Genomic DNA, 22,885 nt, shown 5'->3' on the forward strand with positions numbered 1-22,885 from the left:
AAAAGTCAACAAAAATGTCCTTAAATACTGAAATAAGGGCTGGGTAAACAAAAATGTATATCACAATATTCTTTAATGTTCTGGTCGGTAATGATATATACCACAATAAACAGATTTTTATGGAAAAGTGAATCAAAAACATCAGAAAAAATAAGTTATTTTTTATATACAGTCTTGTGCAAAGGTACTTGTGAAAAATGTTGCATAATGAGGATGTCTTAAAGTTGTGGCATAAATAATTTATCAACTAACCTCTAGCAATGTCCAGTTAACCTAAAAAAAATATATATATATCTAAATTTGGTGCAACAACCTTTGTCTTCAAAATGGCACCAATTCTCCTAGGTACACCTGGACACTTCTATCTATTTTGGCTGTCCCAGTCTCTTCATGTAATCCTAGACTGACACTGTTGGGGACATACCATCTGTTGTAGGGCTCCTTGTTCTTTTTCTCTTCAATTCTATTTGCAAAGGGAATGTTGAAATCTAAAATTGATATTTCCTACTGATACATTAAAAGCAGAATATAGAAAATAACAGTTAAGACAAAAGTTTTGTGAAAAACATAAGACTTTAGCACAGTACTGAGTTATGTAGGCCTAATTTCCAAAAATTTCTCATCAAACATACTAAATCTACTCAACATATTTTTTCAATCCAAACAAGAAATACTAAAGGCAAAAGAAACCCATTTAGAAGGCATGAAATGGAATTAGTGCATCAGTTTGTATTGTAACCATGGCTTCATTCTCTCTCTGAGCACTGAAACGACAGGGCAGTGAACTGGATCTTCACTTCGCGCTGAACACCAGGAGGTGAAACTACGCCACTTAAACGTATATAGTCTCCTCGTTGATAGAGCTGTAGCATTTAGAATGGTATCAACTACAGCGGGGGATGAAACATAATTCAAAAGAGTGCCCCGTTGAGGGGCCAAACCTATAATTTCCATAAGTCCGGCAGGGGGTGCCAAATGCGGCCCCACACCCGAGACAACATGCCCATTCTGACTGGAATCTCCCAAGGCATCTCCTCAAGGAGAGAGACCAGAGTCAAAAACCATATGCGAGATGGCCAATACGCCGCCACTAACAGGAGACGAACTCGATCCTCCAGATCCCTCTGCAGAACTGCGTGCAGTAGGCTGCTCTGTGGAAACGCTCTACTGGCCACTGATGCACCAGCGCATCGATGCTGAACGATGCGGAGGGCCAAAAAGAGAACCAGAGGGGACAGTGAGACATCTCGCTTGACGAGAACAGGTCCACGTCCCCTATGTCGAATCTCCTCCAGATTTGTTTCACAATCCGAGGATGTAATGTCCATTCTCCGGGTATCAAACCCTGTCTGGACAGGAGATCTGCCCCCAAATTCAAACAGCCCGGAACATGCACGGCACGTAGAGACAGTACATTGTCCTGCGCCCACAGAAGAATGCAATGTGCCAGCCTCAGCATGAACACTGCTAGACATTGGCGAAATGACAATGCGAGCTGGAGCCCGCCTGAAATTGAATGACATAACCATGCCTTATCATTTGAGTTACCCAATTTGATACATTCTGCAACTGCTGCCAAGCCGCTTCACGGGCAGACAGTGGAATTAACACATGAATGTCTGTGGTGCAACTTTTGGCTGCTGCCCTGCACTCAGCGCAACAGCAGAGTGCTTCTGCTACTGTAGCTGACTGATGGGAGTTTTTAATAATGTTTTCGCCTTTATTATATCAAGGCATGTATGGAAGTTGCCCTGAAGTGTACTTACAGCAGGGACGCTCATTAATAAAACCTCCTCCCTAGCATTTGTAATGGGGAAGTGTGTGAAACATTGGGGGAATTGGGAACAAGCCAGGTTGTCACAACAGCCCCAGCATTTATTATGGGGGGACAGTGTGTGGCATTAATGACAGTGTGATTTGTGAAAACTTGTGCTTGTTGTAAAATGAATTCTGTTATGCATGTCCTGAATTCTGTTATGCATGTCCAAGGGGACAGAGGCCGAATTCTACAACGACCCCAGCATTATTATGGGGGGGGGGGGACTAGGGCTGTGAATTGAGAAGAGAAACTAAATTCGAATTTTTACCTTAAACACTTTCTTAATTTGAATTAAATTAGAATTTTAAAGTCAGCTGATTTTTTTAAATTGACATCATTTCTTTAGTCCACAAGAGGGCACATTGAATACATATAACCATACAGCACCGTGTTATATTATTGCAAAGAACATTCCTGGCTATTAAAAAAAAAAAAATTTTTAAACTAAAGTGCATAAAATAAAAAAATAAAATGTTTTAGTCTGTTTATATTCTCAAATTTTAAGTCAAAAGTAAAACGAGGGGGGACACGCTTCAATAGGCAGTTCTGTGTTAACATGGTGTTACAGTATATACTACAACAGACTCAAACTTCATAATAACAACGATATACCAGTGTTTTTACAGCTGTATGTAGGGTAGAATTATTCCAAGATAGCAATGGTATTCAGTTGAACTCGTGGTAAAGCGGCTCATGATCCCTGGTTAGGGGCTGTTCAAACAGACATAACACAACAGAAAGGAACAGAACACGAGGATGTGGAGACACACATTTCCAACTTGAACACTTTTACAGACAAATCCAGTGTTTAATCTGAGAAATTCTGATAAGAGAGCAAGACGCAACAGCCAAAGACCTCCACCTACTGTAAGGGGCTGTTCACACCAAACGCTTTAGTTTACCATTTGTAAATGCGCAAGACAAACATCTTTGTTTCGTTTTGTTTTTGTTTATTCAGCGTCTCATGTAGGAGCACTGTGTTTTTAGATGGTGTGTCATGTTAAAAACTTTAAAATGCATCTCGAGTTAAACTGTTTAACTGTATTTTGTTGCAATTCATCTAGTCTTTTTTAGTGCAAGAACGTGATCGGTCTTTAGTCATTGTTTGGCACACATCCAAAATTCTAATGCGTAGTTTTAGCATTTGAATGTGCGTATTTTTCTTAAATTCAACGAAAATATTCACATTTTAATTTGACAGCCCTAGGGGGGACAGTGTGTGTCGTTATGAGTGTGTGTTGTGTACACTTGTGCTTGTTGCACATCAAATTCTGTTACACATGCCCCGAGTTTTTTGGACTCAAGATGGCGCCGAGTATGGCTGCTGCGTTGCGAGCTCCGACACAACATGGTAGCGTTTTGTTGTTTTGTTTACAATTCTTATGTTTTTGTCTTGGATGTTGTCTGCCTTATTGTCTACGACAGACAAACACTTTTGGACATTGGTTCAGCAATTACACACTGTAAACCGGACTTCAAATTCCTCAATGCCGACCCGCTGTTTACAAACACGCAAGCGGAGCCCTTTATCTGGGCTGCACGGCCGCGGAAACGCAGGAGGAAAAGGGGAAACAGAGCCGGCGTTCTCATCAGAGTAAGACGCCGTGCAAATCGACCCCCGCTACCCAGTATTCTACTGGCAAATGTTCAGTCTCTAGATAACAAGCTCTGTGAGCTGAAAGCGTGGATCTCTTTCCAACGAGAGACCAGGGACTGCTGCATTATCTGCCTTACGGAAACTTGGACCCGCGGGGTTCTCCTTGCACCGAGCAGACAGAGCGAAAGACCTCTCAGGTAAAAGCAGAGGTGGTGGTGTATGTTTTATGATCAACAAATCCTGGTGTGATCAGAGGAACGTACATTCTATCAAGTCTTTCTGCTCTCCTGATCTGGAATTTCTCATGCTTCTGTGCTCGACCATTCTGGCTACCGAGGGAATTCACAGCGGTCATTATCACAGCTGTGTACATCCCCCCACAAGCCGACACAGACCGGGCACTCAAGGAACTGTATGGGATTATAAGCAAGCAGGAAACCGTGCACCCTGAGGCCACGTTCATTGTGACCGGGGACTTTAATAAAGCCAGTTTCAAATCAGTCGCACCAAAATACCACCAGCACATTAGTTTCAACACACAAGGGGACCGGGTTTTGGACCATTGCTACTCTCCCTTCCGGGATGGCTACAAATCTCTCCCCCGCCCATCATTTGGCAAATCGGACCACTCTTCCATTCTGCTTCTGCCCGCTTACAGGCAGAAACTGAAACAGGAAGCACCCACTCTCAGAACGATCCAGTGCTGGTCAGACCAATCAGACTCTACGCTACAGACTGTTTTGATCACACGGACTGGGAGATGTTCCGGTCCGCCTCTGATGACGAAATCGAGCTTTACGCTGATAGCGTAATGAGTTTCATCAGAAAGTGTGTAGAGGACGTCGTTCCGACCAGAACAACACGGATCTATCCGAACCAGAAGCCACGGATTAATAGCGCAGCACTTAATGTGCGGACCTCCGGTTTTAATTCTGGGAACGCGGAGGAGCATAAACAAGCCAGTTATGCCCTCCGAAAAACTATCAGAACAGCAAAACGCAGTACAGGAAAAAGATTGAAGGACAGTTTAACACCACCAACTCTAGAGGCATGTGGCAGGGAATTAACATCATCACGGACTTTAAAGGGAATAAAAACTCCGCCATGAACACCGCTGCCTCTCTCCCGGATGAGCTAAATACTTTTTATGCTCGTTTTGAGGGAAATAACACAGCCCTCGTGGAGAGCGCTCTCGCGGCCGAAGTTACGGAGGTTAGTTCACTCTCCGTCTCTGTAGCGGATGTAACCCGATCCTTCCAACGGGTGAATATCCGCAAAGCCGCAGGCCCAGATGGCATTCCGGGCCGCGTCATCAGAGCATGCGCGAACCAGCTGGCTGGTGTTTTTACGGACATTTTCAACCTTTCCCTCTCTTTGTCTGTAGTCCCCACATGCTTTAAAACGTCCACCATTGTGCCTGTTACAAAGCAATCAAAAATCACTTGCTTAAATGACTAGCGTCCTGTTGCTCCGGTCTCCATCATCAGCAAATGCTTTGAGAGACTAATCAGAGATTACATCTGCTCTGTGCTGCCTCTCTCTCTAGACCCATTGCAGTTTGCTTACCGCAACAACCGCTCCACTGATGATGCCATTGCATCTACAATACACAATGCTCTCTCCCACCTGGAAAAAAAGAACACTTATGTGAGAATGCTGTTTGTAGACTACAGCTCAGCATTCAACACCATAGTGCCCTCCAAGCTAGATGAGAAACTCCGGGCTCTGGGCTTAAACAGCTTGCTGTGCAGCTGGATCCTGGACTTCCTGTCAAGCAGACGCCAGGTGGTTAGAATGGGCAGTAACATCTCCTCATCACTGACCCTCAACACTGAAGCCCCACAGGGCTGTTTTCTCAGCCCACTCTTGTATTCCTTGTACACACATGACTGTGTGGCAACACATAGCTCCAATGCCATCATTTAGTTTGCTGATGACACGACAGTGGTAGGTCTGATCACTGACAATGATGAAACAGCCTACAGAGAGGAGGTGCACACTCTGACACACTGGTGTCAGGAGCACAACCTCTCCCTCAACGTCAGTAAGACAAATGAGCTTGTGGTGGACTTCAGGAGAAAAGACAGAGAACACAGTCCCATCACCATCAATGGAGCACCAGTGGAGAGAGTCAGCAGCTTCAAGTTCCTGGGTGTCCACATCACTGAAGAACTCACATGGTCCAACCACACTGAAGTCGTTGTGAAGAAGGCTCATCAGCGCCTCTTCTTCCTGAGACGGCTGAGAAAGTTTGGAATGAACCGCCACATCCTCACACGGTTCTACACCTGCACTGTAGAGAGCATCCTGACTGGCTGCATCTCCGCCTGGTACAGCAATAGCACAGCCCACAACCGCAAAGCACTGTAAAGGGTGGTGCGAACTGCCAGACACATCATCGGAGGTGAGCTTCCCTCCCTCCAGGACATACTGTATATACCAGTCAGTGTGTGAAAAAAGCTCTGAGGATCATCAGAGACTCCAGCCACCCGAGCCTGGGCTGTTCTCACTGCTACCATCAGGCAGGCGGTATCGCAGCATCAGGACCCGCACCAGCCGACTCCATGATAGCTTCTTCCCCCAAGCAATCAGACTTTTGAACTCTTGATCTCCCACGATCAAAATACATCAGCACTGCACTTTCTTACTCTTATATCTCACACCGGACTGTCATAAATTATATTATTATATTATATTCTCTCTTAACAACTTTATCAACCGACAGCCTGAATATCAATACAGTACAATACAACCTATTGTACATTCAATATATACTATATATACACTTTTTTATTGTATAATGTGTATTCTATATTGTGTGTATTGTATACTGTACATTGAATGTTATTATTTGTATATTGTGTTGTGTAATTATGTGTATATTAGACTATAAATCATGTTGTGTTAATTTGATGTTATTGTAAATTGGTATATGTCTCATCACTGTCACGACACCATTGCACTTGTGTATATGGCTGTGTGACAATAAAAGTGATTGATTTTTTTGACCCTTGGTCATTAAGGCAGTGGCCGAACTCGGAATGAAAACAACATGTAATGCTTGAGACAAAGTGCTTTTGCACTCAGGGGATAGTTACGTGTGCCCCAAGACACTTGGTCAAGGGGGGCAGAGGCAAAATTTTAGTTGAGAATGCCCAATACTAAATCCACAATTTGATTCAAGGGGGAGAGAGCACGATTAAGACACAATTGAGCGTTCGAGGCGTGATGAACAGCGAACATGTCTCGACAATGTTCGAAGAGCAGACCAGGAAGTGATGGGAAAATATGAACTGTCCGTTTCGTCCACTAAATGAGGGCTCATCCTCTTCATCAAAAACCATGTTAATGGGCTTCAGCTGGCCAGAATACTGTGGTTCTCTTAACGGTGCCAATTAAAACTCCAAACACTCGCGTGTCTAGAGATGCAAATGTGCAGGGGAAGCATTTGCTAACCTCAATTCGTAGGAGGCACAAACCCTTAAATCCCATTTTCATCATCCCTTTCACAAGCAAAAGCATCGCCTTGACAGACTCGTTCCCCAGAGCGAGCGAGATGCGGGGAAGGTCAAGGAAAATTCCAAGCGGAGATTTCGATTTTTTGAACTCAAACAGACGTGCCTTAATGCAATGCACTTGGTTGGACTGCAAAACCATCACGTGTAAATCCAACAGCTGTTGTCTGTTGCCCTCGCAAGAACACCCGCGTAATCCATGAAACGGGCAAACAAAACGGTACAAATACTTTGTTTTTCCTGATAGAATCCCAGGAGAATAATGGCACAGACAAAACACTCTGCGCGATGGTTTGGCATCACTCAGTTGGGGAATTTTCTCTTACTCCAGCCTCCTTGTTCCAAGGCCGGGGTTCACAGGTCCATGCAGGATCTCCTCCGCCATGAGCTGAGCTCCGAATAGGGAGGGGAAAGAGAGGCATGAGGCCACGCCTCCAATGCCTTATTCATGTACACTCTTTTAGAACGACACAGAAACACACAATAGGGGCAAAGAGGCCCATTTTGTTTTCTTACCATCCAACTTTGAATCCCCTTATACAGTGTTTCTTAATGGTGGCGGCTCACAAAGCGTGGTTCTTGCACGCAGATTCATCAGAAAATGGCCGCCGAGATCAGCCTGTTCCTGGCCTCAGAGCATGTCCGACTGGCGAGACTTAATCTTTCGCTCTTGTGAAGGGGGACAATCACATGGAAGATTCCAGTGTCTGTCTGCAGTGCATCTTCTCAAACACAGAGCTGAAATCCCAAACGGATCCAGCTCATGGAGCTCCATATTCGGAGGCTATAGAACCGGAACAAGTGGGGATAGTGCCTCATGGCAAGAAATTGTGAGCCTTGATGAAGCGCCGTTGTCCTCGTCGGTCCTTTGCAATGCAGAAAGCAGCATATCAAATTGCTCTGAAAGTTACGCCATTTCCAACAACATCTTTGTGCGCTGCCACTCAAAAAGGGAGAAAATAATTCTCGCTTCGATGCGAGTCGCTAGGAACAACATGGGCTACAATAATGTGTGCATTGCAGTACAGAAAATCTGGAGATGATAGCGTGGGCAGGCGGGCACTTTTAAGGAGCGCATGATGTAGCTCCTTAAGGGGGTCCCTTTTTTATTATGCACCATATGAAATATGACAATTTATATGACAATTAATTGTGAAAGCCTTAAAGAGACAATCGTCATAGCCCTAAAACAGACAATCGTCATTATCCTAATTATTTGTTTGACAATTAATCATCAGCCAAATTTCATAATCGTGACAGCCCTAAATACCGTAGCCTATTCGGTCTTTAACTTCAACAGCAAAAGAAATTAGGACACTTTTAAAATTTGATAAGCATACTTAATACTACAAAGAATTATGTGGTTAGCTGCATTTTAACTTATTGAATTTGACATTCTTTTTCCTTCTGTCCATGACCTTATTAGAACAGACCTGCAACCAATTATTGGGTCTTGTCCTACCACCTAAGAACAACAACTTTAAATAATAAAAAAATCAATTACTGAGAGAGGGAGGCGGGCACAATAACACAAGAAAATAAGAGAGGAAGAAATAAAGTACGAAAAAGGAGACTGCCTATAACTCCTGCTTCTGCCTTTGTCCTGTAATAAATGACCCACCCTGTGAAAAGTCTTGGCTTTGGGACAAATCCGCTTACGGGGAACACAGTGGCCATATTCCATAACAAATTAATTTCAACACATCAGACAGCAGGTTGCCACATGGCCTGAAACACACTGACTACTATTCTGTACCAAATTTCATACAAGCGAGACATTTTGTGAGAAATACTGTCACTGACAATGTTAAGCTAGATATGTGGTCAGCCCAAGCATATTACAAAAAGTACAAACTGCATTTGGCATCCATGTATTTAGATCTGCTAAAATCAACAAGTTCACAATAAGTAGAAAGAAAACTTCTAACATGCTAAGCCCACCATTGCACTATGCTGGGCCTCAAACACATCATCAATGAACAGCCAATTATCTTAGACTCCACCCACTGCACAGAGCCATGAATGAGCTTGGAGCCAATGAGTTTTGAGCTTCATCTTTTCAGTTTTATCTTAAAAGATTATCCTATTATGGCTTTACCATGACCATTAGGACCCACACATGTGCAAATTACACTCCTCTACTCCTCTATTGGGGAAAATAAATTAAGTGCAACATTAGATTTTTCAGAGAAACAGAAAATCTGTAAATGTTAAGTTAAAGCATTTAGGTTAAATGAAGTGGCACTAACCCATGTGTATTCCGCAGAAGCAGTGGAATGTGTCTGAAGGTGTTTAATACATTTCTGGTGTTTCCCCCATTGGTTTGAGATCTCTGTCGACATTCACGGCAGATGGGTTTTTCCCGGTCTCATCAGACAAAACCCAAAATAATTCCAAATCTCGCTACGTTAATTGTGTTGTGTAAAAAGCTTCTCACTCTCCAAAGTTTTACTTAAATCCATATTATCCATAAGGAGACACCACCGTCAAAATAACACGCTGGGATTCATACATGTGTGTTTGAAGCATGGGAAAACTACACATAACAAAATAAACAATACCATGTAAAGGGAAAATTCTAAACAGAATTTTGTGCTATTAAAGGGCACTGCATGAATGGGACATCACTCGAAAAGACTATATTTTTAATGTTATGGCAGACATAGTTCTGATTCAAATGAAGGTTTTAGCTAAAATAATATTTACTACCGCATATACAACATAACTTATGGTACTACCTTATTGCCGGTACTACCGTAAAAATAAAGTACTGTTGCACCGCCAATATTTTGAAGATTTAGTATTGTGATACTACTGTAGCACCTCTATACCATGCAACACTAACTTGAAGTATTTAATGGTCATTGGAATTGGTTATTATTGGTGATCAATTTCAAACATATGGAACCACTGTCCATGATTGAATCAAGTTCAGCCAAATAGTTGTTTTGTTTTTGGTTTTGAGTTTTTATAGGGTATTGTTATTTTGCATATTTACCATGGTCAAAATATTGGTTCCTCTGACTGAGAAAAGATGATTAGGCTATATAAATATATAATTTTAAGAAGTATGTTTCCCCAACCCTACTTCAGTTCCAATGAACTGACATTATTCTGTCTATACCTCCATTTAAATGACATCATGAGCATACACTTCAAAGCATGTGTTTCAGAGGAATGAGAGGGAACGTCTATCAAATTAGGCTATTTCTTTCATGCTACAATCACTAACTGCGATCTAAACACAGAAACAGTCAGACAGAAGTAAGGGCTGTCATTATTAGCACTTGTAACCACAATACTAGGGATGGGCATGGAGTAATTTTGTACTCGAGTACTCTAACCCACAAAAAACGAGTAATAGATTATTTGTAAATTAAAATGCAAGTTAAAAATAACAAGTATGACACACACGTGACATGCATATTTTGTTTTATTCACAAACATTACCAAGAACAGTTTCAAAATAAGCCAACTTAAACTATGCTTTTCAAAAAAAAAAAAAAAAAAAAGAGAAATTAAAAATATACATTAATAAAAATAAGAGTAAAAAACATTTGCACTCACCCAGAGCTCACACAAGAAATCATTACTGACGGCATTAGTGAAATGCACATAAATAAACTCTGAGTCCACATAAAGGCCATCGCATTTTTATAATTTCACGTTATACGGTAAAAATAAAATAAAAATACAGAAGTGGTGAAAGCTGCCGGTGTTCAGAGATTTAATGCATGTACACATACAGTGCTGTGGAAAAGTATTTGCCCCCTTTCTGATTTCTTCTATTTTTGAGTATTTGTTATACTAAATTGTTTTAGATCTTCAAATGAGATATAACATAAAACAAAGGCAACCTGAGTAAACACAAAATACAGTTTTCAAACATACATACATACATACATACATATATATATATATATATATATATACATATATATATAATTATTTATTAGGGGTGTAACGGTTCTCATTAAATAAAAAAAAAAACTAACCGTATGGTTCGTCACCCACGATTCAGGAAGCATTGGCACCGCGGTTCACCTCAAGTTTATTGACGCATCTGGAGCACAAGGTTTTGTGCATCAAATAGACACGCATAACCTCCGCCAATGCACCTGAATTAATCTGTAAATGGATACACTCCGCCTGTGTTTCACGCGGGTCAACTTGATGACATCACTGTTCTGCAAGCGTTGTGTGTAGTTGAAAATTTGGAGAAAACAACCCGCTGATCGAGAAGCCCCCTGCATTATTCAGGTCTCCTGTCTGGAAACTAGGGATGTGCGAGACTAGTCGACTAAACGGTTCTGATGCTGCTAGTCCACACTGGAATTACTAGTCAGTTAATATTTCCCCCCATTAAACTGATAATTTTTACACATTTACGTTTGGCTTTATATTTTTACAGAGGCTGCACTTAAATTACTGTCATATTAATGTTACATATTTTAAATAGAATTAATAATACAAATATTATTTATAAAAAAAAAAAAAAAATATATCATATCTGGAGTAGATAGAATTTAATTTCACCTCAGGCTGTGCGTGCTTCTTCCCTCTCTCACTCGCGGCGCGCGCAGGAAAATGTCCTCTCGCTAGACAAGCAAACTCAGCAAAGTAGTTGTGAAATCACTTCAGTGGTGCGGGAATCGACTTTCCAAACGTTTGAAAGTCCCTAAGGATGTTTTCACATTTGAGTCTTCTTTAAATCTGTGCATGCTTGTATGTTATTTTTCCACTGAGCAGGCTTTTTCAAGCACAGGATAGACACCTCAGGTGAGTCAAGTCCCGTCTTTCACCAGACCATGTCGATGGGTTAATTTTACTCAAAAAAAAATGTATGCTTTTGAGTAAGTAGCCTAAAAAATATTTTAGACTAGGTATGCCATTTTTTTAATCTGCTGATTAAGAAGGCTATTTTCAACGAGGTGCCGACTGCTTAACGGGTTAAACTATCTTTTATTCTGTGTGCACATCATGTTTAGAGTACATTAGGTTTATTGTAGGCTACATCACAGGCCTATTTTTTCTATCCTATAGCTACTTTTTTTTTTTTTTTTTTTTTACATCATAACTGTTATTGGTTAACATTCTTTACCGAACAGCTGTCATATTAGATCAATGGTTAATGCATGACCGCACGTCGTGAAATACGTGTGACTTTTCAGCGCATTTTTTTCTCTCTCATAGATTTGGCTTAGTCTATCTGTTAATTATTTTCAACAATGTCCTGACTGTTTTAATATGTTAAGTAAACTTTACTTGATTTCTGTTTAGAACAGGTTTTAGGGTTGTTCCATTGATCCTGCACTATTCATTCAATTGTTTTCAATAAATATGTCTATTAAATATTCGCTAATGTTGATTCAGTGAATGCGTGTCATGTTCATATTTAATATACAATGATCATAATTCAAGGCGAGCACGTCGCAGCTAAATGCCCCTTTTCAGTAGAATTTAGCATCGGATTTGGAATAGATTAAGTATTTTAAATGGGTCGCATACATTTTTTTATTTTATTTTTTTTACTGTTTTCTGAAGGTTGGTTTCTCTTTAGACTAGTTCAATAGTCAGTTACAAAACTTCCGTTTAAACGACAGTCAAATTAGTCGTAGCGCACATCCCTACTGGAAACATTTTCTTTTTGCAGTCAATTACAACAGCGATGGTCAAAAAACATTTACAAAACAGGCACTGTTTTCAGACGTCGCTCGACACGGGTGCCGTATACTGGTAATACATCGACATGATCATTTACGCCGAAATCACTGGGGAAAGATCTGCAGAGCTGCAGATGAGCCGAAACTGCACACACACTCCCTTTCGTTTTTAAGCAAGCACTCAGTGCTGATTCGACAGGCATAAAACAATAACTAAAAAGATTAGGCCAACGATATGTTTCCCTACTTTGCTGACGAAGATGTCTGATTTCCACGTATGATTAAAACACTCGAGCCGCATCACAACATCCTTCGTATCCATTTTAATAGCAAAGTTCCTTCTATAGTGATGTATAGTTTCCAAATATTGAATATATGTGCAGTAGAGTTTGAAATGCATTTGATGTCGATGCATGTAGCGTAATAGTGCAGGTATTAAGTTAAAATGTTGACTTATTAAACATTTTTTTAGTTAAAGACCCAGCGAAAATTAACCATGGTTTTACTATAGTAATACTGTAGTAACCATGACTGCTGTCACCATGGTTTTCTTTGCAGAAATCATGGTTGACACAATTAACCATGGTTTTACAACAGTAATACTGTAGTTTCCATATAGTAACCATGATTATACTATATATTGTAAACATGCCAGTAACCATGTTGATTTTGTGGTTACTATGATTTTACTACAAATACCATAGTTAAACTATGGTTACTGTAAAACAAAGATTTTTATTCAAGGCAAACCTGTTGAGTGTTTGTTACCAAATAGAGTATTCTTACATTGGATTTGGCAGTAAAAAAAATTTCTCTTTACACTGCAAATACCAAACCGTACCGAAACAATGACCCTAAAACCGTGATACAAACCGTACCGTGAGAAATTTGAACCGCCACTAATATATATATATATATATATAATTTATTTATTTAATTTTTTTTGGAAGCAAAAGTTATCAAACACCTTTATCATCCATGTGAAAAACTAACTGCCCCCTTAAACTTAATAGCTTGTTATGCCACCTTTAGCAGCAACAACTCCAACCAAATGCTTCCGTTAACTGGAGATCAGTCTTTCACAACACTGTGGTGGAATTTTGGCCCACTCTTCTTTGTAAAACTGCTTTAGTTCAGCCACATTTAAGGTCCTGACACAGCATCTCAATCAGGTTCAAGTTAGGACGTTGACTAGGCCACTCCATGACTTTCGGATGAGTTGTCGCTGTGCTGCTGGAGGAATTTTGGAAGGTAGACCACTTGTGGGAAGGTTCACTACTGTGCCAAGTTTTCTCCATTTGGAGATAATGGCTCTTACTGTGGTTCTTTGGAGTCCCAGAGCCTTTGAAATAGCTTTATAACCCTTCCCAGACTGATGTATTTCAACCACCTTTTTCCTCCTCATTCCTTCCACTTGGCATAGTGTGCTTGAGACCATTTAACCAACTTCATGCTGCTGAATAATTTCTATTTAGGTGTTAATTTGATTGAACAGGATTGGTAGTAATCAGGTCTGGGTGTGTCTAGTCCAGCTCAATTCCATTATAAATGAGGTTTCATAGATTTGGGGATTTAGTAACTATAATAAAATACTTTTTCACACAGACCCAGTTGGTATTGGATAACTTTTTTGCTTCAACAAATAACATTATCATTTAAAAATTGTATTTTATGTTTACTCAGATTGCCTTTGTTTTATGTTAGATTTAGTTTGATTTTTTTTAAACAATTTAGTATGAGATATGCACAAAAACAAAAGAAATCAGAATGAGGGCAAATACTTTCACAGCACTGTAACTGGTAAACTATAAGCTTCCGAGTTTCTCGTAGCGCTTCCCCTTTTCTTTCCAACATGAAATCAGACCCTTGTCCATTGGTAGGCATAACTTCAACAAGAACTGAATACCAATACAGTACAATTCAGTAAGAATCAAAATATTACAAGTACTGCTATACTTGACTTCACACTTGGCCAAAGACACCATGATATCTGCTCTCATCCAAACCTTGACAGCACACATCCACAGCACCACCCAGTGGATGAGATTTGGTTAGAGATTCAGAGGGAAAGTACAGTAAAATTCAGCGTCGCTCATGGCTAGCAAATGCATAAAAGAAAATCAATTTGCTACATCCGAGTAGCGTTTTAATTATCAACTAGCTGGTGTATAACAATTACTTGTGCACATGCCTAAATACTATAGTTGTTTGCGCCAAGAAGCAGTCCAAAACTTTGAGGAAAAAAACTTAAGCATTGGGCTGGGTATTGATACAGATTGCCTGATTTGATTCCGATTCACAAGCTCTTGATTTGATTCGATATTGATTCATAAGGGTATATATTAGTGGTTGACCGATATATCGCCGGGGCTGATAAATCAGTCGATATTCTGAATGTTTTTAATTATCGGCATCTAATTTTTCCCCTTTGGCTGATTTGTAACTTGAGGGCGCTGAGAATCGCCTGTCTGCATGTGAAGCAACTGAGACAAAACTGCCAGTCATGGTTCGTTTTGTTGTTACGTCCCATCATGTTACTAAAATAATAGACCAGTGTGCAACACAGTCTCTTTTAAATGGTCTGCATAACAGAGCCACGGCGGATGCGTTTGAGCTCATAATGTTAAAGTTTCATTATCCTGTTTCATTCTCCCTCTCTCTCCTCAACAGTTCCCTGTAACTTTTAACTGTCTTCTCTAATGATAAAAAGGCAAATATCAATCTAACATCATATACTGTCTGCAAATATGTGCATATCTCGTTTAAACAGAGGTCTTAAGCAAACCTCACACAACTTCAGATCAAGAATCCAGTGGAACGCTCACTTACCACTAAAGCACGTATTTTATCAGCCTCTCCTCAGCAGTTCCCTGTAACTTTTCTAATGATAAAAGACAAATATCCATAAAACATATATTATATATCATCTGCAAATATGCAGATATAAGATGTAATTCAGGAACCTCATGAAAATCCAGCATTTTCTTCCCGCCGAGTGCTCATCTAATATCTTGCTCTGAAGCGCGTATTCAATCAACCAGAATCTAAAAACTTCAGGATCAAAAGTTCCTCTGATTCACAAATCATGACAGTCAGTCCGTGACAATCCAAGCAGGCGATCCAGGCCATTTAAACTGTCAGAATATTGCTGCTCGCGCTGGATCCGCACCAGTGCATGAGTGCAACTTCAAAGTAAAAGCGCTTCATGTGTGCCGTAAGTAGATGTCTTATTCACTAGGCATTGTACACTGCGTGCACATTTATTAGGCAAATTGTATTCCTCTGGATTAATTTTATTGTTGAACAAACACAATGCTCTCAGTCAATCCAAAATGTTATTGAACCTCAAACCTGAATGTTTAAAGGAAAAGTGAGTTTTGTCTTCCTCAGGGGAATATATAACTGTGCACAATTATTAGGCAACTAAATAACAAAGAATTTCTTCCAACTCAATTATTTATTCTCAATTTTTAGAGTAAGCGCAACAAATAAGTAACATAAAATGACAATTAAATAACATTTTTGGCCTTTCAAAAATATTCAGTGATCAATATAGCCACCCTTCTTTTCAATAACTGCCATGAGCCTTCCATCCATGGAGTCTGTCAGTTTCTTGATCTGTTCACGATCAACCTTTGCTGAAGCAGCAACCACAGCCTCCCAAATGCTGTTCAAAGAGGTGTATTGTCTTCCCTCACTGTAAATTTCACGTTTGAGAAGGGCCCACAATGTAGGATTTAAGTCAGGTGAGGAAGGGGGCCAAGTCATTATTTGGGCATCTTTGAGGCCCTTACTGGCTAGCCAAGCAGTGGAGTACTTGGATGCATGTGATGGAGCATTGTCCTGCATAAAGATCATGGCCTTCTTGAATGCTGAGGACTTCTTCCTGTACCACTGCTTGAAGAAAGTACTTTCCAGAAACTGGCAGTAGGTTTGGGAGTTGAGTTTCAGTCCATTTTCAACTCGAAAAGGTCCAACTACCTCATCCTTGATGATAGCAGCCCACCACCAGTACCCCTCCTCCACATTGCTGGCGCCTGACTCGAAGTGGTGCCCTGGGTCCATTAGTGATGCAGCCATGGGCCCCATCCATCTGGTCCATCAAGAGTCACTCTCATTTCATCTGTCCATAAAACCTTGACCATTCTTGCCTAATCTTGACGCTTCAACTTGTGAATCTTATTCAGTGGTGGTCGTGTTTCAGCCTTCTTGACCCTGGCCATGTCTCTGAGCACTTGATACCTTGTACTTCTGGACAGTCCAGGTAGGTTGCAGTTCTGGAATATGGTGGCACTGGAGGATAATGGGTTCCTGGTAGCTTCACGTTTAATTCTTCAAGTCTTTTGCAGTTAATTTTGCGCCCCATCTGACTATTCGCAACAAAACGTTTGATTGTCCGGTGGTCACGCATCAATAGTTTAGCTATTTCAAGAGTGTTGCATCCGTCTGAAAGGCATTTTACAATTTTTTTTTTACTTTTCAGTGCCAGTTAAATCTCTTTTTTGGCCCATTTTACCTGAGGTAATAAAGCTGCCTAATAATTATGCACACCTTGATATAAGGTGTTAGTCATTTCGCCACACCCTCCCTCATTCTACAAATATATATCACCTGAAAATGATTGAATCCAATAAGCATTCAAGTTTATATGGTTCGGAGTTGGAAAATGTGCATGGAAATAATGATAAGGTCAGAATACTCACTTGCCTAATAATTGTGCATGCAGTCTATGTGCAATTGGTTTGATTCTGTATTTTTTGAGAAAATGCAATTGCTAACGTGGACATGCCATCCATGGTTGCTGGACTAATGTGTGTACTGTTATTTCCTTCTTCCTAATATATTAACTAAATGTGCAAATGTATTACTAAAATTAGATGACTAAACAGAAATCAGAAGAAACTGCTATCTACCATATAAAATACAATATTATTTCTTTTTACAAAGTTGAAGTTTAGTCTGAAATTGAGTAAATATAGTGCTAAATAAGAGTTTATTCATTTTGTAGCAATTTTATGTTTATGTTATTTACTATATTAAAATGTGTGATATATCGGCATTGTATCGGACTATATGCCACCCTGCTTCAATGGCATCGGCCATTGAAAAACCCATATCGGTCCATCACTAGTATATATGGGTATATTTCAGTTGTGCTTATTTATTTTTCATGACAATTGTGCTTAAATATAAAATAAATTCTCTCTCAGCTAATTCTGTTAATTATGCAGGGGACCTTCTAACTATAGGTACATTACAAACATATACACTGGTGGCCAAAATTTTGGAATAATGTACAGATTTTGCTGTTTCGGAAGGAAATTGGAACTTTAATTCACCAAAGTGGCATTCAACTGATCACAAAGTATAGTCAGGACATTACTGATGTAAAAAACAGCACCATCACCATATGAAAAAAGTCTAGACAGGCCCAATTTCCAGCAGCCATCACTCCAACACCTTACCATTGAGTAATCATGCTAAATTGCTAATTTGGTACTAAAAAGTCACTTGCCATTATAACAAACACTGCTGAAAGCTATTTGATTCATTAAATGAAGCTTAACATTGTCTTTGTGTTTGCTTTTGAGTTGCCACAGTATGCAATACTGAAGACTCAGAGGTGCAGGACTTATGGGAAGAATTGCAAAGAAAAAGCCACTTTTGAAACAGAAAAACAAAAAGAAAAGTTTGGAGTGGGCAAAGAAACACAGACATTGGACAACAGATAATCGAAAAAGAGTGTTATGGATCTTAATCCCATTGAGCTTTTGTGGGATCAGCTAGACTGTAAGGTGTGTGAGAAGTGTCCGACAAGACAGCCACATCTATGGCAAGTGCTACAGGAAGCGTGCAGTAAAATGTCACCTGAGTATCTGGACAAACTGACAGCTAGAATGCCAAGGATCTGCAAAGCTGTCATTGCTGCACATGGAGGATTTTTTAATGAGAACTCTTTGATGTAGTTTAAGAAGTTCTGAAATATTTTTTCAAATTGTAATAGTAATGTTTCATGTTATTAATGTCCTGACTATACATTGTGATCAGTTGAATTCCACTTTGGTGAATAAAGTACCAATTTCTTTCCATAAGAGCAAAATCTGTACATTATTCCAAACTTTTGGCCGTCAGTGTAAATTTTTCAAATTATATTATATTTAAAAATATCCATGTTCTCCATAAATAAATATAATGTCTTAAAATTGCATATACAGAAAGGGTATTAAAAAGAGACATCGACCATGTTTACATGCACTTAAGAAAGAGGTTTTTGCTGATCTGATTTCCAGATGCCGCTTAAGGGATTAAGAGAAAGCGGTTTAACACACCTACGTTTCTCTCAGAGAATGCGGCTTATTGTGGTCATGTAAACACATAAGCAGCATTGAGGTGTTTGAAGAGTGTGCGTGCATGGACACTCTTCAAACTTTGTAATTATCTTTGATAATTATTAATTATTGCTAATAACCAAACCCGCTACTGAACGTGGCACACTACATTTAATGGTGCGCCGTGTGAGGTTTTAATGAGTTAGATTCTATTAATTAATTTCAATATTAATTAATAACTAAATAAATAATTTTTCATTATTTCTGATAGTAACACTGATCTAAACCACTAGAACCTACAATACCCATTTATACACACCAATGGAAAATATCGACGGCCCCTCACATTCGCCTATGAGTTCATACACTAGGGGAATCCCAGAGTTTTAAGAGGGAAACACAGCTACTGCATCCCAATTCCGCTGCAGGTCGCGATAGAAAGTGAAAGAAACAAACACAGCAACAACTCTGGAATATCTAGAAATTAATAAAAGCAACGGAGAATAAAATGGCAAAGTCTTCCTCGGATCCCATGTTTGTTATCTTACACAAGCTTCGCAGTGAAATTATATTGCTGCAGAGAAAGCTGCTAATTGACCGCTTGTATATGGGACTAAAGAGTATGCCGCTTATACAGTGCATGTAAACCGGAACACTGTTTTCTCGCAATAAGCTGCCTTCTGGTGTCCATTTAAACAGTCAATATTCAATGACAAATGGATTGTGCGGATCTAGTCTTTGAAAGCACATTACATGGAAAGAGTCAAACCAAACTTTTACTCTCAGCACACAGTGAAAAGATTTCAGTGCTATAGTTCTTTGCCCCTACACCACTCAAACACTGGTGACTGAAATCTGAAAAATTACCAGCCAGTGGTTAATCAATCACAGACATTTTTAGTCGCATATGCGACTATGTGAGTGATTTAAGTACATTGTAGAAGGTTGTCATATAGAATAAAAGAGCAATATTGGGATTTTATTAATCAACTTGGGGATCGCTTAAATGAAGATCGCTTCTCACAGAAGCGTCATTAACTGCACTGAGGAACACCCCTTTCAACGCTTTAGACAACATGCTTCTTTTTTATTGAAATGCTGGACTTGATATACAAATAGTTGAATATAAATATTGATACGTGGATCTAAAACTGTAGATCTATCACACAGTAAAGAGTGTCAAGTATTTAAGTAGTTTCATTTTGCATTCAATTATTGTTTTATATTATAATTTTTTTAAATGTTTAATTGCTACTGTTGCTAAAAACTGTTTACTTTGTTCTCTATTTAATTACTGGCTCTTGAATAATTCCTTTACAAGCTTGAAGCAAGTTTTACAAGAGAAACACTTAAGACCTCGTTGTTTTAATTTAAATTGTTAATATTTATTTAAATAAAACAAGCTTCTGTAAAATTACAGTGTTTTACTGCATATTTGCTTACAAGTGCAATACCAAGTTAACACAGAACTGTTAATGAAGCTTTTTTCTGCTCGTTTTGCCTTTTACTTAGCGAAAAACAGATTAAATCTTTTTTTTTATTTTTTTATTTATTATGCAATTTTTTTAACAGGATTATTATTTTTTATTTTTTTTGCAATAATCACAAGGTGCTGTTTGGTTTATAATGTATTCGTTGTGCCCTCTAGTGGACTTAAATTTATATATTCGATTTACAACTTTATTGCATTTTTGCATAGATTGAAGCAGAGAACACTTTGTCAGAACCTCTAGTAAATTATATGTTACTTTGTTTAATACCCTTATGTCCAGGTTTTGTAAATCACTGAAATAAGCATTTTTCTTCAGAATTGTGAGAGAATCGTGATTTTACTCTAATAAAGAGTAAAGAGCAGCTCTAATTCCAGGGTTTTTGCGGGCACTATTAAAACATTTCCCTGTTTTTTGGAACATATAACTTCCTACCCTGAGGCTGTGGCATTTCTGAGCTAATGCCTCTCTCTCTCTCTCTCCTTCAGTGACTCAGATAATGGCTATGCTGAAGAGGATACCTGTTGCACACTCCAGCCAAAACCAACCTGCCAATGTCCCTCTGAAAATTATTCAGGCTGAAATATCAGTTAACATTACAGAATTTTACAAAAGACTCAATATCAAAAAACACTAGTTAGCCTACATGAAGTTAACCAAAAGCTGGTCTTAAAAAAAAAAAAAAAAAAAAACTTAAGGCAAAAGAGCCATTTACATGTTAGGAGCTTAAATTTGCAATAAGCCTCAGGTTTTTATTTTCTGTAAATTCTTTCCTAGAAAAAAAAATCTAAACTTCCATAATATTCAATGCTGGCTTTTGACGTATTTGAAACTTATCACTATACGTTTATGCATATGTTAATTGCCTGTAAAACTGCATTTTTCACAAAAAAAGTTCAACTTTCTAAAAGTGAATTTTAAGGAGAAAAAAGGCAACAAACAATGGCATTGCCTTGTAGCAACGTTGAAGGGAGTTGCCAGTCTGGAATGGTTCAGGATATGTTACTAATAATAGATTTTTACTCCAGATTTTCCCCACACATACACGAGAGACTCCACAGTTTGTACATTTATACCGTCTCTACATGTAATATCGACACTCAGATTAAATCATTCAGTGTTTCCTTCTCACATAACATGTTTTTAATCAGTCAAGTTGGCAGATTTAAGAAATATACATTGAAGACGCAACAAAGTAACATTTAACAGTGCATTAGTTATCAACAAGACACAGAGCAAACAATCGCTACAGAAAAAGCTACAAAACGTGAAATGTTAATGAACTCATCGAAACGGTTGCACTGAACGCTATTAGAGCTGGTCAAGCAAATATAATGCAATTACACATGTCATGCAGTCTATTGTAGTCAAGTATGGATAAATTAACTATGGGCTGGGATTGAAGCAACAGTTGGTCTCTGTGTGTCATTATTTCTAGGCCACATTTAACCCTTTCAGACACAGTTAAAAGTCACTACCTTATCGGTAAGATGACTGCTGAATCTCTAAGGCAGAGATGGGATGAAAAGATTTATTTCGCTATCAAAGTGTGGGTTAACGATGCTGAAGAGCGTATTTAGTAAATGCGATAAAATCATTTTCTCACCTGCACGGAATCGGCCGCCATCTTGCCTCTTAATAACTTTGAATCAAACTCAAGAGAGCAAACGGGAGGAATGTCAGTAACAAGTAAAACCCCTCCACTTCTCTCCTAACGAGCCCTTCTTTCTTCCCGATACTGAAGAAAACAACATCAGATCCACGATTTATTCCATCGCTCAGCCGGTAAACTTCCCAATTCTCATGACGGAGCCGACGTCTCCTTGTTTAAGTTTCTTGTATGGAAAAACAATCATATACAAGCTTCAAAAGTATCGGGAAATCAATGGAGTGGTTTTCCTGTGACAGATCCACGTCTTGTAATGTGGAAAGGCGAGTGTTTTGAATGCATGTATAGTTGAACACGCTCCTCTCCCAGCTGGAGTCAAATCCTACACTTCCAGTCATGTGATCAGAAACTCTATGCAAGCATTTTCTCAGGAGTGTCCATGCACACTGCCAAATATAGTTTCAACAATTCTTGTGTATTTACTAGAGATCGGTTCAGACATTTGAACCAATAACGTTTAATAATCACAAAAACACACATCCGAACACATCAAATATGAATGTCACTTTTTTCCCCCTGGGTAACAGGAACATTTATAGCCCTGTGTAGACGTACACTTTTACACAAGACTGACACTGGGCGGGGTTCAGTACTGTACAACCTGCATGAAATGCCAGAATAGTTAATGTAGTGGCCAAATATGTTGTTTATATTTACATTGGGATTGATAAGGCTGCATGTTCTGCACTGTCAACCATCATGCTACTAATAGGCTACATGTGCATCTTAAAGGAATAGTTCACCCAAAAACGAAAATTCTCTCATCATTTACTCACCCTCATGTCATCGCAGATGTGTATGCC

General features: G+C 39.2%; 1 protein-coding gene across 1 annotated transcript in view; it reads right to left on the reverse strand.

The window, feature by feature from the left end:
- The window catches only part of LOC127449629 (serine/threonine-protein kinase N2-like), an 87,829-nt gene extending 65,390 nt beyond the window's left edge, over positions 1-22,439 (reverse strand). The window contains exon 1 of the mRNA XM_051713151.1: positions 22,020-22,439. Within this exon, the coding sequence (XP_051569111.1) occupies positions 22,020-22,040 (21 nt within the window). The 5' untranslated portion in view covers positions 22,041-22,439. The remainder of the gene's footprint in view (positions 1-22,019) is intronic.
- Positions 22,440-22,885: the final 446 nt, after the last annotated feature.

The sequence above is a fragment of the Myxocyprinus asiaticus genome, chromosome 12 (genome assembly GCF_019703515.2).
Source record: "Myxocyprinus asiaticus isolate MX2 ecotype Aquarium Trade chromosome 12, UBuf_Myxa_2, whole genome shotgun sequence".
Lineage (NCBI taxonomy): Eukaryota > Metazoa > Chordata > Actinopteri > Cypriniformes > Catostomidae > Myxocyprinus > Myxocyprinus asiaticus.